This window comes from Lagenorhynchus albirostris, chromosome X (genome assembly GCF_949774975.1).
Source record: "Lagenorhynchus albirostris chromosome X, mLagAlb1.1, whole genome shotgun sequence".
Classification (NCBI taxonomy): domain Eukaryota; kingdom Metazoa; phylum Chordata; class Mammalia; order Artiodactyla; family Delphinidae; genus Lagenorhynchus; species Lagenorhynchus albirostris.
The window spans coordinates 29,229,728-29,250,363 of record NC_083116.1 but is presented as its reverse complement, the minus strand read 5'-3'; the positions used below and the strand labels follow the sequence as shown (position 1 = coordinate 29,250,363).

The window sequence follows — 20,636 nt, the reverse complement described above, 5'->3', positions numbered from 1 at the left end:
CTGAGTGAAAGGATTACATAACCTGAAATGGAATACTGTCATGTCCTCTCTTCCCAAGTGCCATTACTGGTGCCCCATGATCGTTCAATATTTCCTTTGGCAAATCCCACGTTATATCGCTTCAATCCTGTTGCTTTTCTAGGAGGGAATGACATGGGGTTCTTCCAAAAAAACAACTCTGCTAATGGTCCACTATCTGTGTAAACCTCAAAGGACGATCTGAGCCCCTTTCAGATTCTTCTTCCAAGGCTTTGTTTCTAAAAGGACAACTCTTTAAGTCCTATGAACATATTAATAAGATTAATTTCTTTCTAGTAGATGCTCATGGAACTGTCTAATGTCATGAAGAAGTCTATCATATGTTCTAGGTGTCATCTCTCCTCTTATCTATAGGTATTTCTAGATAAAAGTCAGGAAAGTTTGTTGCTGCACATGGTGTTCTGACCAAATTAAAGAACAAGTAAAAAGATCATTATTCATTCACTGCCATTCCCTCTGAAGATAAATGATGCTAAATGATAATGTTATGACCACTGAAGAGCCATCGAGGGCTACCTTCACTCCTCTCGGCGTTAATTTGCTCCTTTGACGGCACCGAACTGAAGTTGCAATCGAACTGTAGAAATGTCTGTCCTTGGATAAGGAAGTTTTGCAAGCACATTGTTTTACCAACCTTCAGAATCTGGATGTTTTGTGTTTCCAAAGTTTGCCAACACACCTGCAACACACACACACACTTAGATCTATGCTTTATCCTTTGGCAAGAGAAACAAGGTTTTGCATTTGACCTTGCTCGTGCTCCGAAGTGTTGCTCTCTTGCTCTGTAGTTGCTAACTACATAGGTACATTTGGTCTGAAATCTTCTTCTTGCACATTTTTATTGTGAGTAAGAGTTTCCTGATCTAAGAGACCTTCAAAACATTTGAAAATATAAAGAACTAGCGTGGTTGTTTCCTAAATAGCTTCCGTAGTCAATGTGCTCCTGACTGTTATGTCTGGTATAGTAATTATCACAATTCAGCATGAAATCTTCAGAATTCTCATATCTTTTAAACCTCCTTGCATCCTGGTTATATTCTGACTTCCGTGGAGCCTCTCTTCTTTTGGGAAAATCCCCCAAATAGGAAGCATTAGCACTTTTTGATGATGTTATTGGCACATGAAAGGGCCTATAGTTCACTTTCTGGTTAAATGTACTATCACTAAACTGCATCCTCTTTCTTGTGACAGTGTCTAATTGATCACTGGCACTGGATTCGTGGTGGTAGCTTTTATCAAATAAGTATTTGGGGGCCAATATTTCACTCTTTTTGCTGTTGCTCTTCTCATCTCTAATAGAACTGTTTTCACCCTCAAGCCATGAACATCTCAGTTCATAATCGGACCTCTTGCCTGGTTTCCTAAGCTCGTATTTAGAGTATTTTTCCTCCTCATGTTTCCACTCTGAGTACAAGGTTTGCTGACTTGACCTAATTTCTGGATCGCAAGTGATGATTTCATCAGTGTCAAGAGATCCCTCTTCTGGGGAGCTATCATATGTGGCCACAGATTTCTCTTTCTCCTCTTTGTTTATACTAAGGATTTCACTGAAACATTCAGAATCACTGCTAATTTCCTCTAAGAAATCTGTCAACCTCAAATCAAAGTCTGCTGACCTGTTGGGCGAGGAAACTTGGCTTTGACTTGTGGATATGGAATCTTGGACCTGGTAAGCATGAGTCTGTTCCAACAGATGGCTCTTTCCAAAAGCTGGGGATGGCCGATCGCCAGCTTCACATACTGTGTCCTTGCAATGATGTTTAAACCCCTTAAACATTCTACACTCTTTGGCATAATCCACTTTTCCCCTCTTTTGTGCTTTATGCTCAGGATCCTGAGTACAAATCTTTGTGCAGGAATCGTCTTCTTGCACCCGTTCTCTCCTATCTAGGTTTTGCATTTGGCTCAAACTGGTTAAATGACGCTTATGTTTTCTCAAATTGATTTGAAATCCACTTCCTTTCGCATGGACGGCCCTGTGCCACTGACATGTGCTTGTTATGTGACTTGGTTCTAGGCAGATACGGGCATATTTTGGAGTGTGATAATAGTTAAGAAGATAGTCAATAAATTCATCTGTTTCATAGATCTTCTGTTTCCTGCCATGGTCTCTCTCAACTAATCTGGAAGAATAGGATTTATTAGAACCATGGTAGTCTTCTTTCGCAAGAGATTGACCTTGAATCATGGCAATTTGCAAAGAATTCCCATCAGGGAGCAAACTGTGATTGTATTCACTGGTTAATAATTTTCCAGTTCTCTCTTTTCTAGCTGAATATCTTAATTTTTTTTCCCCAAGGTAGTGGGAAGATTTACGTAAGTGAGCCGTAGCTCTTTCCTTCATTTTTTGTTTTCGCTTGTTATCTGACTTGGAAACCTGATATCTTGGCATTTCCTCCTGATTTTGAAGATACTGAGTGTTTAACTCTTCTTTCTTCAGAGCTCCCAGTGTGGTCCCCGGAGCACGATTAGCTTTGGAGACTGCAACATCTACCTCCCGTGGGTTAAATTGTATAGACCCCTTCAAAGAAAAAGGTTAAAAATCTCACATGAAAAACTAAACAGACTAAAATTTTCAAAGAAAATTGGGCTTTCTAGCATTGTTCTGAAGAGGTTTCTAACTACACCTAGGATAGATTGAAATTAGGAACAATATCACACTGAAGAAACAGGAGGTGCTAAATTAAATGTCTCGGTCTAACAGGAGCTGCTTTCATTAGGTCTGTGCCCGTCTTTATGTTAGAAGGCACCCCGGTTTACATACCTTCAAAAGCACATGACCCTTCGTATACCCAGACAAAACTATAAATGCAAATCAAAACTACAATGAGATATCATCTCACACCAGTCAGAATGGCCATCATCAAAAAATCTACAAACAATAAATGCTGGAGAGGGTGTGGAGAAAAGGGAACACTCTTGCACTGCTGGTGGGAATGTGAATTGGTTCAGCCACTATGGAGAACAGTATGGAGGTTCCTTAAAAAACTACAACTAGAACTACCATATGACCCAGCAATCCCACTACTGGGCATATACCCTGAGAAAACCAAAATTCAAAAAGAGTCATGTACCAAAATGTTCATTGTAGCTCTATTTACAATAGCCAGGACATGGAAACAACCTAAGTGCCCATCATCGGATGAATGGATAAAGAAGATGTGGCACATATATACAATGGAATATTACTCAGCCATAAAAAGAAACGAAATTGAGCTATTTGTAATGAGGTGGATAGACCTAGAGTCTGTCATACAGAGTGAAGTAAGTCAGAAAGAAAAAGACAAATACCGTATGCTAACACATATATATGGAATTTAAGAAGAAAAAAAAATGTCATGAAGAACCTAGGGGTAAGACAGGAATAAAGACACAGACCTACTGGAGAATGGACTTGAGGATATGGGGAGGGGGAAGGGTGAGCTGTGACAGGGCGAGAGAGAGGCATGGACATATACACACTAACAAACGTAAGGTAGATAGCTAGTGGGAAGCAGCCACATGGCACAGGGATATCGTCTCGGTGCTTTGTGACCGCCTGGAGGGGTGGGATAGGGAGGGTGGGAGGGAGGGAGATGCAAGAGGGAAGAGATATCGGAACATATGTATATGTATAACTGATTCACTTTGTTATAAAGCAGAAATTAACACACCTTTGTAAAGCAATTATACCCCAATAAAGATGTTAAAAAAAAAGATACATGCACCCCTATGTTTATAGCAGCACTATTTACAAAGCCAAATCATGGAAACAACCTAAATGTCCATCGACAGATGAATGGATAAAGAAGATGTGGTACATATATACAATGGAATACTACTCGGCCATAAAAAAGAACAAAATAATGCCATTTGCAGCAACATGGATGCAACTAGAGATTTTCATACCAAGTGAAGTCAGTCAGAAAGAAAGACAAATACCATATGATATCACTCATATGTGGAATCTAAAATACAGCACAAACAAACCATCTACAAAACAGAAAGAGACTCACAGACATAGAGGACAGACTTGTGGTTGCCAAGGGGGCGGGGGGTGGAGGAGGGAAGGACTGGGAATGTGGGCTTAGCAGATATGAAATATTATATATAGGATGGATAAACAACAAGGTCCCACTGTATAGCACAGGGAACTAGATTCAATATCATGTGATAAACCATAATGGAAAAGAATATTTTAAAAAAGAACGTCTGTATGTATATAACTGAGTCCCTTTGCTGCACAGCAGAGATTACCACAACATTGTAAATCAGCTATACTTCAATTTTTAAAAATTTTTTTAAAAGCACATGACCCTTTTTCCTTTGTTCACAAATGGATGAGTCTACTTACTGTTCCAGGTATTGTGCTAGGGGCTGGGGATATGAAGAGGCATAAGAAATGCTCTAGAGCCCTCCCTGGGGCTACAGTCCTAGAACAAGAAAAGACTGATGGGTGAAATGTGTGTCTAAAAGGGTCAGCTGCCTTTGAAAAAGATAAACAAAGGGCTTTCTGGGCTATAGTCCAGCCTCTTCCCATGGATTGCAGAGGGGCGTGACCCTGAGCTGCCCACCTCACCCGCCCCAGTTGGAAACAAGACAGCAAGTAGAGAATATGGCTGTGACAGTGGTTCTCTCTGTGGTGCTCTCTGCTCTGCACGACTGCAGGGCAGGTGAAAGGTCCTGCACATGGGCCCTATCTCGCTGGGAGAGCTTGTACTGAGCTCCCACTGACACCTGGCACAAATCAGGGCACAGAGCTTACCCAGGACTTGGAATTAGAACCTGTGGACTGCATAATCAGTGTAAGGTATTGATGAGGCCGAGAATTAGGCACCACACATATTTAAAGAGAGAAATTCTTCACGAGGAGTCACCCTTGGCAGTCATTAAGGTAAACTAAAAAAGATCAAGCTCACCTTATTGTAAAGGGAAATGTGAGGTTTTTCTGATCCTGATTTCATGCAGTTTGATTGGCCACACCAATGAGAACAAAAAGCTGAGATGGCAAATACACATAAAATTAGCTCTATCTAAAATGAATGCCACGGGACCTCCCTGGTGGTGCAGTGGTTAAGAATCCGCCTGACAATGCAGGGGACACGGGTTCGAGTCCTGGTCTGGGAAGATCCCACATGCCACGGAGCAACTAAGCCCACGTGCCACAACTACTGAGCCTGTGCTCTAGAGCCCGAGAGCCACAACTACTGAGCCTGCGTGCCACAACTACTGAAGCCCGCACGCCTAGAGCCCGTGCTCCGCAACGAGAAGCCACTGCAATGAGAAGCACACGCACCACAACGAAGAGCAGCCCCCGCTCGCCGCAACTAGAGAAAGCCCGTGTGCAGCAACAAAGACCCAACTCAGCCAAAAATAAAGAAATAAAATAAATAAATTCAAAAAAAATAAAACGAATGCCATTCACTTTTCATATTTAAGAACACTGAATATGGCTTTTTAAATTAACACTTTGGGAGGCCTTTCTGGCCTTTACTCTGGGACATCTGCTGAGTCTGGTTATCTTTAGGAGGCCAGTAAGTGGGAGAACAAAAAACTTCCGAAACTGAAACTCTCCAAGCAAAACAATTGGCCTGTGATGTGAGACATTCCTTAGCAAATAGTATAAGACTAGACTATGGGACTTCCCTGGTGGTGCAGTGGTTAAGAATACACCTGCCAATGCAGGAGACACGGATTCGAGCCCTGGTCCGGAAAGATCCCACATGCCACAGAGCAACTAAGCTCATGTGCCACAACTACTGAGCCTGCACTCTAGAGCCTGCGAGCCACAACTACTGAGCCTACGTGCCACAACTACTGAGCCTGAGCTCTAGAGCCCACAAGCCACAACTACTGAGCCTGCGTGACACAACTACTGAAGCTCACATGCATGGAGCCCGTGCTCTGCAACGAGAAGCCACCACGATGAGAAGCCCGCACACCACAACACAGTCATCCCCGCTTGCGACAACTAGAGAAAGCCCGCGCACAGCAACAAAGACCCAACACAGCCAAAAATAAATAAATAAATAGTTTTAAAAAGGACTAGACTAACAGGAGCTTGCTCCACCAAGGTCTCTGTTCAAGGTTCTCCCTTCGCATCCAAACCTGTCACAGATGAATGGCCAATGAAAATTAATGGAGGACTACAAACCCAACACCCCCACCACCCATTTCTTCCCCCATGCATTTTTTGTTACCTCAATTAGGAACTTACAAAAGTAGATGCATGAGCTATATCGCCCCGGGTGAAACCATCCTAAAGTTTAGAAACACAAAGTGTGTGTGTGCCAGATGGTTGGGGGTGGGGGTGGGGAAGGGGGTGTGAGACCCAACGCCTTCAGAAAATCTGGGTATCCCTTTGGTAAATGCACAATTGGGGTTATTAGAGAACAGCCTATTGAAAATAAACCCCAATGAATACAGTGAGCCTTCCACGTGTGCTGTTTAAAGGATAGGCCATTGTTTAAAAGTAAAGGTCGTGGGCTTCCCTGGTGGCGCAGTGGTTGGGAGTCCGCCTACGGATGCAGGGGACACGGGTTCGTGCCCCGGCCCAGGAGGATCCCACATGCCGCGGAGCGGCTGGGCCCGTGAGCTGTGGCCGCTGAGCCTGCGCGTCTGGAGCCTGTGCTCCGCAACGGGAGAGGCCACAACAGTGAGAGGCCTGCGTACCACAAAAAAAAAAAAAAAAAAGTAAAGGTCGTGTCTCAGAAAGGTCAGTACCTACCCAAAGCGAGGAACAATGGGGCAAGGGCCTTATTGCGATTTTCCTCAGGAGCGCCCGCAGCAGGCGGAGGGCCTCCAGCCGCCTCCTGGCCAGCAGGCCCTTCCTCTCTTCCCAGTCCTCGGAAGAGCTGGGCCCCTGACGGGGCTCCGCTTTGGCACTGTCCTTCTGTCTCCTTTGCCGGTGTCTGTCTCTTTCCTTCAGGGCGTGCCTCCTGACTCTGGCCTTTCTCCTCTTTTCCTGGGCTTTCCTCTCCTCCTCTTTTCTCTTTCTGGATAATGATTAACAGAGTCAACCCTTCAGAAGGTATTTATCAGTCATTTGCCGCCCTTCCCACTCCCGTCCCCCTGCCAGGGCCCGACAACGCATAACTAAGTTGATGAGTTAGAAACATGTATAGGAGACCTCATGCAGAGAGTATTAAAAAAAGAAGAAGAAAGCAACTGAATTCAAAGGAGAGGCCTCTAGCCTCCACCTTCTCAAACCATCAGCAGGGGCTACTGGATCCAGCTTTCACAGCGAAGATTCCTTTTCTCTTGAGATCAAAACCTTCCGTGAGTTGGTGCCACAGGGGCAAATGACAGTAAGTCAAGGCACTCAGAAAATAAAGGTGAGAACTGGTCTTTGGTGCATACTACTTAACAGAGTACACCACCATAAAAAGAGACTGGCTTAGAAGCACACGGCCTTATTGTTCTGCCATTTTCTGAAAATTTCAGCTGTTTTGGGTAGGCCCTCATGGAAACATGGAAAAGGGGGGAAAAAAGGACAGTGGCCTGAGGGAGGGCTTAGCCAAAAACTGGAGGATTAGCTAAGCTGCATGGTCAATCTGGAAATTTGGGGGGAATCGTTACCTTGACTGGGCTCAGCTTCTGGCCAGGTTTTACAGACGTGACCTCAAGTAACTCCTGGCACTCCGCCAGCCAAAAAAAGTGAGAGGAAGATGGAAGGGTACTCTTAAACTCCTCTTTTGAATGGCTATAATTTGCATAAAAGACTGGAAGAATAAACATGCAAGGGGAGGAGCCGGGAGGTAAAACTGGTTTGGGGAGCCCTGTGGTTCTGGACCATTTGTCCCTTCTTAGCAAACCTTTGGCGATCCAATAGCCCTTTCTAGTCTCAAGCTCCTAAACTGGGGAACGATGATAAACTCAAAGAAGTAAATAGAGAGGCTCCTCAGATTCACAGAAAGAACTTGGGCCCACGAGAAAAACAGTCTCAACAAATCCATGCCTTCTGGCCTGTGGGTTAGATTGATTATTGATCATTTTATGGAAGAAAATCTTTTCCAGACCTAAAAAGAATTTTTCCCCAAAATTTCAATTGATAGGTAAGGTAAAATTTGGTAAATTTAGGTAAACTGCTAGAATTTTCACTCTAAAATTTCCTGGTCTTTTTTTTTTTTAATGACCATTTCCTCCCAGACATCTTAATCTGGCTGGTCCCACAATTCTTCATTACTTGTTCTTCCTGACAAGCATACTTTTTAAGTCTCTTGCTTTCAACTGCTTTCTCTTTTGGTTTTGTAACAGCACAGTGGAAAGACTGTACCAATTTCTCCTCCCCACAGCCATTCACCTGAAGGGATTAATCCATAAATCAAAAGTTTAAAAAAACCCTCTTCATTGAAGTTGGTCTCCTCACCTTTCAGCCTCTTCCTCTTCTCTCTTCTTTTTTTTCCTTTCTTCCTCCAGCTCTTGTAATTTCAGCCTTTCTTGATTTCTCCTCCTTATAGCTCCTTCACTGAAGTGTTTGGTTGTATCAAACATAACCTGCCCCCAAACAATTCAAAGTTTCATTAGAAAAGTTTGCCCGCTGGCTGGGTGTGTCGAAGGCCAGAGAGATAAAACTAATTTGTATGTGGCAGTGCCAAACCAAATGAATTAAAAATGCCTTCTCTGCATCCCAGCACCCAGACTGTTCCACTGCTTCTCAGTTACCTGCCAAACAGTCCTTGTGGGGCTCTAGAATTTTCTTTGGCAGAACCCTTGAGGAGCTCACTTGACAGCCATAGGCGGCATCACAGTGCCATGATGGATGCAAGTTCTAAGGGATGTGAGTATATTGCCTCTGGTTTGTTATAGTGATTAACTGAGTTAACGTATTTTTTAATCACCAGAGACAAAAAGAGTCCAAAAATGGGTGAGAGGAGGGTGGGAGAGCAAAGATGTAAGAAAATTGACCAAATGAGATACAAGATCTGACTACAGTGATTATTAAACAACTTTGCAAATCTCTAAATAAAGTGGAAGTCAGACTGAGGTGCTACAAATAAACTTGCCTAAAAAATAAATGGAGGCAGAAGTAGCTATTTAAATATGCATGAGTGATAAACACCAAATTCACCATCATGGTTACCTTTGAGGGGAGGGAGGGGCCTGAGACTGAGGATGGTACACAGAGGGGAGCATGTTCTCGTATCACTGGTAATGCTTTATTTTTTAAGCTGGGCAGTGGTACATGGGCGGTCATTATAGTATTTGCTATATCTTTTGTCGGACTGAATAGCTCATAATTTTCAAATATATATTTTAACACACACACACACACACACACACACACACACACACACACGAAGCTACCGAAGCTGAAAGTCCAAATTCACACTAAAGACTGATTTAGAGAAAAAGGAGGGTTTAGCTGCATCTTTTCTTCTGCTGGATTAAAGCTTCAAGAAGGAGGTGACCAGGCATTCAGACAGTGATGGAGTGACATGCCTGCATAGACAGGCTGACTCTGAAAGGAAAGGATCCAGGTTTGTTGGGATTTTGTTTCAGCAATTTACCTGACAGACAACAGGAACATATAATAAATTGTGACCCCAGTAGCAAAGAGGGAGTAAACTGCTCTCCTCGTGGTTTCAAGCTGCATGTTGCCCTCTCTCCTGGCAACTTGTCAAATGGAATAAGTATATGAGATACTTCCATAAGGACCATGAAGAATCCTTTGATGCCCCCAAGAAACTGGGGCAGAGCCCCAGACTATAACAACCATCATTTTCAAACCACAGCTGGCAGCATGGCTGATAGCAGAAGAATGTTCAAATCAGGATGATATTTTTTCCCCTAATCATCCATTGATTAACGATAACACAAATCTTTACATTAGCTATTGATCAGAGCCTACTGGGGTCTAAGGAAATTTGTTGCAGATGCTTCCTCCTAGCTTTTACTCAGGACCACCCGAACAGTGGGAAATTTTGTTTAAAAACCCCTGGCTGTTCCTTACCTTAATGTTACATGCCAGAGCTTTCCCATCATCTCCTTTAAGCATCAGCTTCATTCCGCGGAGGGACTCCATGGCCTTTACAAAGTCAGTGGACTCCTGGTACTGTATAAAGGCCTCGAACGTCTGCAAGCCGAAGCTGAACCCCCCAAAGCTCCCACCAGTCATGACTTCTCGGTAGGGGTCGAGCATCGGAATATCCACATTCTTGATCTTCCCAAAACTTTCAAAGACCACCCGAAGGATCTCTTCACACGGCTTCTCCCCGCTGGAACCTTTAGGTGCAAACCACTTGCAGGGCAGGCCTTCGAAGTATATGGAATCTGGGCTCTTATCGTGGTCCTGCTCTTCAGACCCGTCAGTCAACGGTGCCCCCTTTTCTTTGGGGAAGTGTTCCCACTCCCCCTGGGCATCTGTGGCCACTACTCTTAAGTCTGTTTTCAAACCGCTTAGCTTGATGATCTTCCCGTGTAACTTGGCCTTCAGGATCTGAACCAAACTTCGAGTTTCAGCCTCCCCCTCAAATCGGATGAAGTCCTTAGTGCTCTTGGAGAGCCGCACTGTGGTGAACTGGTCAGGACAAATCAGGCTCTTCAGCTGGTCAAGAACTTCCCAGTTAGAGAAGGGCCTCATGGGTTCCGTGCTCTCAGGGAGCAATACATTGATCATCAACTTTGCTATGGGCTTGAGGTAGAGGTGCTGAGCCGCACAGAGCTCCGTTGCCTCTGAATTATCATACACCATCGTGACCGTCATGGTATCTGCGCGAAACCTTAGAGGGCGAAAGGGAACATTTTGATACAAATGGAGCAAAACGCAGATTTAGATTTTGAATGCTGCCATTTGCTGGACTTAGGTCAAATTGATAGGGGAACGTATACTATCGGGAGAATTAAGACAATAGCTTACATTTGTTTAATGTGTTTTAGAGGTTTCAAAGAGTTTCCAAAGACTGTGTCTCAGTTCCCCTAACTGTAAAATAGAAATAATAGGATTTCAGGAAGGAGTAAATGAGTGAGTACAGGAAATCCTTAGAATAGTGCCCAGCACACAGGAAGTTCTCAATCAACATAAGCTATGGCTATTATTTTTTTATTTTTTTTGTGGTACGCGGGCCTCTCACTGTTGTGGCCTCTCCCGTTGCGGAGGACAGGCTCCGGACGCGCAGGCTCAGCGGCCATGGCTCACGGGCCCAGCCGCTCCGCGGCATGTGGGATCTTCCCGGACCGGGGCACGAACCCGTGTCCCCTGCATCGGCAGGCGGACTCCTAACCACTGTGCCACAGGGAAGCCCTATGGCTATTATTTATACTACTTTGTCTCATTTGGTTCCTGAAGCAACCTGTGAGTAGGTATTTTCATGCCTGTTTTAGAGATGGGGAAATTCAGATGGATTCAGGAAAATTAAACGACTTGCCCATATATTGACACTCCAAGATTCCAAATCTCCAGTCTATTGTACAACTGAGCTCAAATGTAAAGTCCCAGAAAAACCAGCTGGGGATGGCACAGAAACAGGGCCGGGGTAAAATACATGTAGCACATTCATGAACACACACCCAGCCGACAGTTCTAACCCAGGTACCTGATCTAGCATCCTTCGTCCAGGCTGCTTTCCAAGTCTCACACGGACATATCTACTCTCATTCCTCCAGTCTGTCGACTTTCACTAAATTGAACTCTAAGATCAAGGGAAGAGAAGACAGCCTCTCCTAGTGAGTGACAAAGAGAATCTGCTCTCTACTTCGGGACTGGAGTACTGCAAAGAAAAAAAAGGCCACCAAAAGCAGTATCTTATATTAGGTTCTAGAAATCCTTATGTTAGCAACACTGAACTGGGATGATATGAGAATAAACATGTGCTCCTTCTCCAAAAACATTATCTAAAGAGCATAATGAAGACAAAATCCAGTCCATTTGCTGCAATTTGCAACATAAATAAGAGTCAACACTAAACTCCTTTAGGAGAAAAATTAATTTGATATTCAATTAAGATATACTGAACCCCCAAATTTATCTGTAATCAAGAGGTATTTATTTATACAACCTAATTTAAAGCAAGGCTTTAAAAAATATTCCAGAAAAAATATTCACAAAATAGTTAATCACTTCAAAGTAACCTGTTTGTCATGCTCTCCATTTATTCCAGTGATACTGCTTTTGTTTTAAACACTTTGGAATGCTTCGCTTGGATTGATTTCAAAGTCTGAGCTACATTCTTTTAAATAGGCTTGATGGAGGTCAATTTTGAAATTCTTTTATTGTGTATTTGATATTTGAAAATCATCAAAAATTATCTAGAATCAAGAATGCTGGATAAAATGAACGACTATAAAGAATAAACTGACTTTTTAATTGGTTCATAAGTCCCCTTACAAGGAGATTCTGAGAAAGGCTCTAATTATTTTTTTTTAATTAGTGCGTACATTGCTGGAACAGGTATAAAGCTTTGAAAGATGGCAAGTTTGAAGGACAATATTGACTGTTGTAGTATAACAGTTGCAGAAATGATCCTAATATTCCACCCCTCCCTGTATCCACACCCTTTGTAATGTGACTTTGAGTTGTTGCTATCAAGAGATAGAGTCTATTTTTCCCCAGCCCTTGAATTTGAGACGGCCTTTTTTTTTCCCTAACAGAATGTGGCAGAAGTGTCCAAGTGCTAGTTCTAAGACGAGGTGTCAAGTGGCCCTCACTCTCCTGGAATCCTGCCATACCATGAGGACAATCCTGGGCTAGCCTGCTTGAGGATGAAAGGCCACATGAAAAAGCCCTCTTGTGACAGATGAGCTGTCCTAGACCAGCCAGCCCCCAGCCAACCCACCAACTGATGGCTGACACATGAGCAAACCCTGTCAAGATCAGATGCGGCCACCACAGATCAGCAGAACAGTCCTGAGAACCTATAGACTTGTGAGAAATAATAAATGGCTTTTGTTTAAGCCACTAAGTTTGGGGATGGTTTATTATACGACAACAGCTAACTGATACAAACATCTAAATTTTAATTAGTTTCAAGATACACAATCCCATTTAATAGTTTTTACACAAATAAATAAAAATTACAAAAACCCATTCCTGGGAGAGTTTGGGGAAGAAAGAAAAACTAGGCACCTTCGTATCTTGCTAGAGATAGTGAAAATTAATTACATCTTTTTTTAGAATAACTTGGTAAAACAAACCAAGAACCATAAAATATGTGCATCCCCTTTGGTCCAGTAACCTGCTCTAGAAACTCATGCTAAGGAAAGAACTAAAAATAAGAAAAGAACATGCTCAAAGCTGCTTATTGCAGTGTCATTTTAGACACAATTTTGTCACAACTATGTATACACAGGAATGAAGTTCAGAATTGCATTATGATTTTTTGCAAAGTGGTTTTAATAAAACTTTTTGCTGACTTACAGTGTTAACAGATGCACCTGTAGTCATTCATTTAAAATTATGGTCAATATAAATGGATTTTATTAAAAACTTCAATTTTTCCTTCTACTTCAGATTAACCTCACAAAGCCCACTAAAAATCATCAGCTTCTTGAGGTTAAATATATGCCTCATATCCTTCACAAGGGTGATTTCCACACAGTGAAACAGTTTCTATATTTTAGCCAGATCTCTCCGCTTTCCTAAAGTATAATAAAGGTTCTCCTCAAATTTGGAGGGAAAACAGCCAGATGGTATTTTATAGTGCTTGATGTGCTGTATTTTTCACATGAAAAAACAAAACAAAACTGGCTATCACTTCCATCTCACACCGAAGCAAAAATAAGCAGTAAATTCTACAGCAGAGGTTACAACTCAGATGATCACAGTGGCCAGCAAGACGGTCTCAGCGAGCAAAAAACACTGAACAGAGGCGGAGACCAGTGCCTCATCTGAACCCCCAGTGAGGGAAGGAGGGCCTGGGGTGGCCGCATCCTCCTATTAATCCAGAGAGGCCAGAAACTGAGGTTCTTATGCGAAATCTGCTTTTTCAGACGCTGGCAATCAAGGAAAACAATTTACAAGCACTGCGAAGTGCCAATAAACAGACCTGCAGGCCTTGCTGCCTTGCCTGCCCACAGCCTCTGCTCTAGGGTCGATGTTTGCTCACCCGGCCCTCCAGTGACAGGACTCTACACCTCAATTCGGAAGCATTTAAGTTATTTTCTGACTTTCTCAAGAGGACCCAATTGGTTTTCAAAAAAAAAAAAAAAACTGGCCTCCTTTAAAAACCTCAATTCCAATTCCTCTTTCCCAACTTCAGCAACAGCAGCAAATTAGACATTGCTTCTCCTCTCTTCCCCTGCTGGTCACAGGCTTTAAAATGAAATGTTTGTGAATATTTCATCTTTGAATACTCTCCCAGAATAGGGAGCTAACCTTCCAATCTTATTTTTTTTTAAATATTGAGGACCTACTGTGTACCAAGAAGCTAGCTTTTTACATATGCCATGGCTTCAATGCTACAGCAATGTCATTGGCAATTTCTGCCAGATCGCTGAAAATGAACCAGATGGTGCCTGGCGCATAGGTGCACGATAATTATGAATTCCTGTTGCGATGCTTTTTCCTTAAAGAGGCCTCAAGCCAAAACTAACAAAAAATGAAGGAGGAAGAGGAGGGGGAGGGGGAGGAGACTTCCTACCAGGAAGACAGGTAGAAGGGGGAAAGGGGGGAGGGGGAGAGGGAGGAGGGGGAGGGGAGAGGGAGGAGGGGCAGGGGGAGAGGGAGGAGGGGCAGGGGGAGAGAAAGAAGGAAGAAAGGGAGGGAGGGAGGCATAGGTGTGTACTTATTGACATGGAAGGACGCCCATGATACTTTTTAGAGGAAAAAATGAAAAGCAAGTTGCAGGATAATAATGTGCAATGTGATCTTGTTTTTGTAAACGTAATATAAAGTAATAAAAGTAATATAAACACACATGCATGGTGGGCGCACGTGCACGCGCACACATACAGACCTCTCTATAAAGTCTGGAAGGATGTACATCAAATTGTCAACATTTCATCTGGGAAATGGATTAGGAGTATTCTTGCTTCAATTTTTGAATGTTTATAATAAATGTGCTAATTTTGTATTAAAATTTTTTATTAAAAAGAGGAAACTCAGGGCTTCCCTGGTGGCGCAGTGGTTGGGAGTCCGCCTGCCGATGCAGGGGACGCGGGTTCGTGCCGCGGTCTGGGAGGGTCCTGCATGCCGCGGAGCGGCTGGGCCCGTGGGCCATGGCCGCTGAGCCTGCGCGGCTGGAGCCTGTGCTCCGCAACGGGAGGGGCCACAACAGTGAGAGGCCCGCGTAATGCAAAAAAAAAAAAAAAAAAAAAAAAGAGGAAACTCACATGATAATAACAAACTATTGAAAGGAAGCAGTTCACAGTTGCTGATACAAACTGGCCCAGAAAAGAATCAAAACAGAGTAATACAGAAGCAACTCCCTTTTCCCATCAAAGACACCCCTCTGTCTGCCATCACTGTAAATGCCCACAGGCATCTGGACCCATGACCCAAGTTTGTGTGAGTCCTGACTGAAGCCTGGGAGATCAGACTAGGGCTTTGGGTGATGACGGAGCACTTGGCCACTTCAATACTAGCTGTACCACAGGCTGCAGAAGTTATTTTTAAAAACTGCCTTATTGAAGCATAATTGATATATGATAAACCACATTTCGTATCAAAAGTGTACATTTTGATGAGTTTTGACATATCTTTACACACTTATGAACCCATCACCACAATCAAGAGAGTGAAAATGCCCCTTCAGTTTCCTTGTGCCTCTTTGTAATCCTCCCCCCACCTCCAGTGACCACTGATTTGCCTGCAGAATGTTTAAGTCTTAACTGATTTATTTTATAGCAAAAGCAGACAGGTGTTTCTGGAAAATACTCATAGTTACAATCCAATACTCAATTTTCACAGGTGCTTTCTTCTAAATCAGGATAGTTTCTCAACTCTAAGCTTAAATGTGCCAATCCTTGAATCTAGTTAAAGCTGTACGAGGCCCTACCTTGCTCTTGAAAAACAGGTTGAAAAAGGTTTGTGCTTTTCTCCCCATACAATCCCTGTTTTTAACCCTGTTTAAACATGTTCAGGAAGTAATCTGTTGCTCACCATTGCTAATTATTAGAGAAATGCACATCAAAACTACAATGAAGTATCACCTCACGCCAGTCAGAATGGCCGTCATCAAAGAATCTACAAACAATAAATGCTGGAGAGGGTGTGGAGAAAAGGGAACCCTCTGGCACTGTTGGTGGGAATGTAAATTGGTACAGCTACTATGGAGAACAGTATGGAGGTTCCTTAAAAAACTAAAAATAGAACTACCGTATCACCCAGAAATCCCACTACTGGGCATATATCCGGAAAAGACAAAAACTCTAATTCGAAAAGACACATGCACCCCAATGTTCACAGCAGCACCATTTATAATAGCCAAGACATGGAAGCAACCTAAGTGTCCATCAACAGCTGAATGGATAAAGGAGCTGTGGTATATATTTATATATATATAATATATGTATATATTATATATGTGTGTGTATATATATATATATATATATGACTCAGCCATAAAAAGAATGAAGTAATGTCATCTGCAGCAACATGGATGGACCTAGAGATTATCATACAAAGTGAAGTCAGACAAAAACAAATATTATATATCACTTATATGTGGAATCTAAGAAAAAACGATACAAGTGAACTTATTTACAAGATAGAAACAGACTCAGGGACATAGAAAACAAACTTATGGTTACCAAAGGGGAAGGGGGGGTGATAAATTAGGAGTTCGGGATTAACAGATACATACTACTATATATAAAATAGATAAACAACAAGGACCTACTGTATAGCACAGGGAACTATACTCATTATCTTATAATAACCTATAATGGAAAAGAATCAGTTATATATATATATGTATATATATGTGTATATATATATATATGTATATGTATATATATATACAACTGAATCACTTTGCTGTACACCTGAAACTAATACAACATTGTAAACCAACTATACTTCAATTTAAAAAGGTAATCTACTTAAATTAGATATATTATTTAGTAGATATAGCTATACATTTTATGTATATTTATACATATTAATAAAAATATATCTACCCAAATAGGTGGAATCACTGAGATCAAGTTATCAGGATATGATTTAAAACTGATTCTTTTTTTAAAATTTATTTTTGGCTGTGTTGGGTTTTCGTTGCTGCGCGCGGGCTTTCTCTAGTTGTGGCTCGTGGGCTCTAGAGCGCAGGCTCGGTAGTTGTGGCACGTGGGCTTAGTTGCTCCGTGGCATGTGGGATCTTCCCGGACCAGGGCTTGAACCCGTGTCCCCTGCATTGGCAGGAGGATTCTTAACCACTGCACCATCAGGGAAGCCCTAAAATTGATTCTTTAGAATGACCTAATTTGCCCTCTAAATACCCTTTATAAAAAATTGAGGTAAATTGGTTTATAACATTATATAAATTCCATGCGTATAACATCATATTTCTACTTTTTTTTTTTTTGGCCGCAGCACGCACCTTGCAGCATCTTAGTTCCCCAACCAGGGATTGAACCCCAGCCCTGAAAGTGCTGCATCCTAACCACAGGACCACTGGGGAACTCCCTTATATTCCCGCTTCTGTATACACTACAGTGTGCTCACCACCAAAAATTTAGTTTCTATCTATCACCATACAGTTGACCCCCTTTACCCATCTCACCCTCCTGGCTGCGCCTTCCCCTCTGTTAACCACTACTCTGTTCTCTGTATCTACGTGTTTGTTTTGTTTAGTTTGCTAATTTATTTGGGGGGTTTCTGTTTGCTTGTTTTTTATATTCCACATGTGAGTGAAATCATATAGTATCTGTCTTTCTCTGTCTGACTTATTTTATATAGCATAAAACCCTATTAAAAAAAAAGATGAAATCTTGCCATTTGTGACAACATGGATGGACCTTGAGAGTATTATGCTAAATTCCCTTTTAATATGTCTGTGGTTCAACTGACAGTAATGGTAGAATTCATTAACAATTTTCCCATCATTTTTACCAATCACTATCATATGCAAAGGTTTAAGAGCCTAATATAAACTGAGCCCTGATGGCAAGGAGTGTCATAAGTACAGCCACCATAAATTATCAAAAAGTTGAATTTTAATAAAGATTTTCAACTAGTCCCATGTTCTAGTATGTTCCACCATGACCTCCCCAGCCCCGTCACATATACACACATCTTTCTTCTAGTCTTGTGATTAAAAGCAACACCACTGAGATCACTTATTCTTTAACGCCTTTGCAGAGACAAATGAGAGCTCCTCTAACCTTCAAAAATTAGAGTTATTCAATAATGTTTACACAGTGCGCATTCCAGCAGTATCTTGTGTACATAGCTCTACCAAAGCATTTCACTCAACCAGCTCTCAATGCCAGAACATTTCTAGCAGCTTCTCAGAGAAACGTGGCTGCTTTCTCTAGTCATGGGTCTGCCTCATCTTCCTGCCTCTATACCTAATAGCAAAGCTGACTGAATAGCAGTAGAATAAGATTAGAGAAAAGGAAACAGTTTTGAGATATTTCCGCAGGCCTAAAACAGTTGTTTGAACCTGCAGTGAAAATTCAATAAATTCTACGGGCTCTGCATCCAAAGTTCCTCCAATACCTTATCTAACTTCAGAAGATACTAGAGAGATTCCTCTGCTACACCTTCAAGTGTTTTAGATCAGAACTATGACCTTAAAACTCTAAAAGCACTTGAGTCATGAGCAAAGTATCCCTCATCCATTTTCTTTCCCTTTTTCTCACTCTCAAATATTTGCTGTCAGAGTGCTAGCAAGGGCATTTGAGTCACGTTTTTTAAAAACAGTGGGAAAAAAACAGGACCATCTGCACAACTCCGTATCCTCTTTCGAAGTAGTCCTTTGCTGCCTTTCTTTTTTCAGGCTTTCGAACCTCAAAGTTAAGTCATTTTGAAAGCATTTAAGATGTATAAAGTTATATCGACATATTTATTGTCAGCGGGACAGCCAAAATGTATTTGGGTCAAATCAACATAGCCAATTTCCAAACCTCCCAACTAGTACGGAATCCCCGTAAGTCTTGACCAAACAGAAGTCTTCCCTGCTTTTTCAGTCAAGAGGTCATGGATGAACTTTCATGTGTTTTGGTACATCATTAGCGCAAACAACAATTTTAAAACTGAGGCTGACCATATGCTCTGATCTTGAAAAATCTTTAAATCACATCATTAAAATGAGCAGCACGCAGTGTTGCAACAAGTGGAATACAACCAATATAGGACCCCCCAAATGATGAAATTCCCAAATTAAGATGGTCCTAAAGGGCTTATTGTGGCACTGGGGGCTTTCAGGGCAGAAAGGCAGTGACTTTTGGAGACCTGCAGGAATGATAAATTTGTGACCATGAAATACTGGAGTCCTACTGAGAGGGAATCTCTTCTACCAGCACTCAAAAAAAATCTGCTCTAAGGTAGAGTTTAGTATGGGGAATTCTGATCTTGAAATGAAGAAAACTGGATTTGTGTTAATTCACCTCTTTGGGCAACTTAATTTCCTGTTTTTGTTTCCCTATTTTAAAAGATCATACGAGCCCACAGGGACCCGGCCTGAGGAGCAGTGGCGGGAGCTTCGAGACTAGGGCGGCGCAAAAGAGATGTTATAGAGACAGTAAATGTGTCCAAATTTTTGAGAAATTGGAACAATCAAGAGTTACCTGTATGGGGAGCCTCCGGGAAGATGGCGGAAGAGTAAGATGCAGAGATCACCTTCCTCCCCACAGATACACCAGAAATACATCTACACGTGGAACAACTCCTACAGAACACCTACTGAACGCTGGCAGAAGACCTCGGACCTCCCAAAAGGCAAGAAACTCCCCCACGTACCTGGGTAGGGAAAAAGAAAAAAGAATAAACAGAGACAATAGGATAGGAACGGGACCTGCACCAGTGGGAGGGTGCTGTGAAGGAGGAAAGGTTGCCACACACTAGGAAGCCCCATCATGGGCAGAGAAGGGGGGTGGCGGAGGGGGGGAGCTTCGAAGCCGTGGAGGAGAGCACAGCAACAGGGGTGCGGAGGACAAAGTGGGGAGATTCCCGCACAGAGGATGGGTGCCGACCGGCACTCACCAGCCCGAGAGGCTTGTCTGCTCACCCGCCGGGGCGGGCCGGGCTGCGAGCTGAGGCTCGGGCTTCGGTCGGAGCACAGGGAGAGGACTGGGGTTGGCAGCGTGAGGTGCGCCGCGGCGAGCCGGGAGGGAGTCCAGGGAAAAGTCTGGACCTGCTGAAGAGGCAAGAGACCTTTTTCTTCCCTTTTTGTTTCCTGGTGCGCGAGGAGAGGGGGTTAAGAGCGCTGCTTAAAGGAGCTCCAGAGATGGGCGCGAGCCGCGGCTAAAAGCGCGGACCCCAGAGACGGGCATGAGACGCTAAGGCTGCCGCTGCCGCCACCAACAGTCCTCCGTGCGAGCACAGGTCACTCTCCACACTTCCTCTTCTGGGGAGCCTGTGCAGCCCGCCACTGCCAGGGTCCCGGGATCCAGGGACAACTCCCGTGGAAGAACGCACGGCGCGCCTCAGGCTGGTGCAACGTCACGCCGTCATGCCAGCCTCTGTCACCGCAGGTTCGCCCCGCACTCCGTACCCCTCCCTCCCCCCGGCCTGAGTGAGCCAG

The 20,636-nt window shown here is 43.1% G+C and overlaps 1 protein-coding gene across 1 annotated transcript; it reads right to left on the bottom strand.

Annotated features, from left to right (window-relative positions):
- Positions 1–913: 913 nt before the first annotated feature.
- LOC132514093 (A-kinase anchor protein 17B-like) lies at positions 914–19,763 on the bottom strand. The gene is made up of 5 exons (XM_060138802.1): positions 19,681–19,763; positions 9,971–10,739; positions 8,387–8,514; positions 6,746–7,013; positions 914–2,560 (listed from the first exon to the last, which is right to left on the bottom strand). The coding sequence occupies exons 1-5, from the start codon at positions 19,761–19,763 to the stop codon at positions 914–916; spliced, it is 2,895 nt and encodes a 964-aa protein (XP_059994785.1).
- Between the last annotated feature and the right edge of the window lie 873 nt (positions 19,764–20,636).

Coding starts and splice junctions, on each gene's coding strand:
- LOC132514093 (XM_060138802.1), bottom strand. CDS start 19,763: ATGTATTTCTGGTGTATCTGTGGGGAGGAAGGTGATCTCTGCATCTTA. Junction 10,740..19,680: donor CCCGGAGGCTCCCCATACAG/GTAACTCTTGAT, acceptor TCGCCCTCTAAG/GTTTCGCGCAGATACCATGA. Junction 2,561..6,745: donor CCCATTGTTCCTCGCTTTGG/GTAGGTACTGAC, acceptor TTTTCTTTGAAG/GGGTCTATACAATTTAACCC.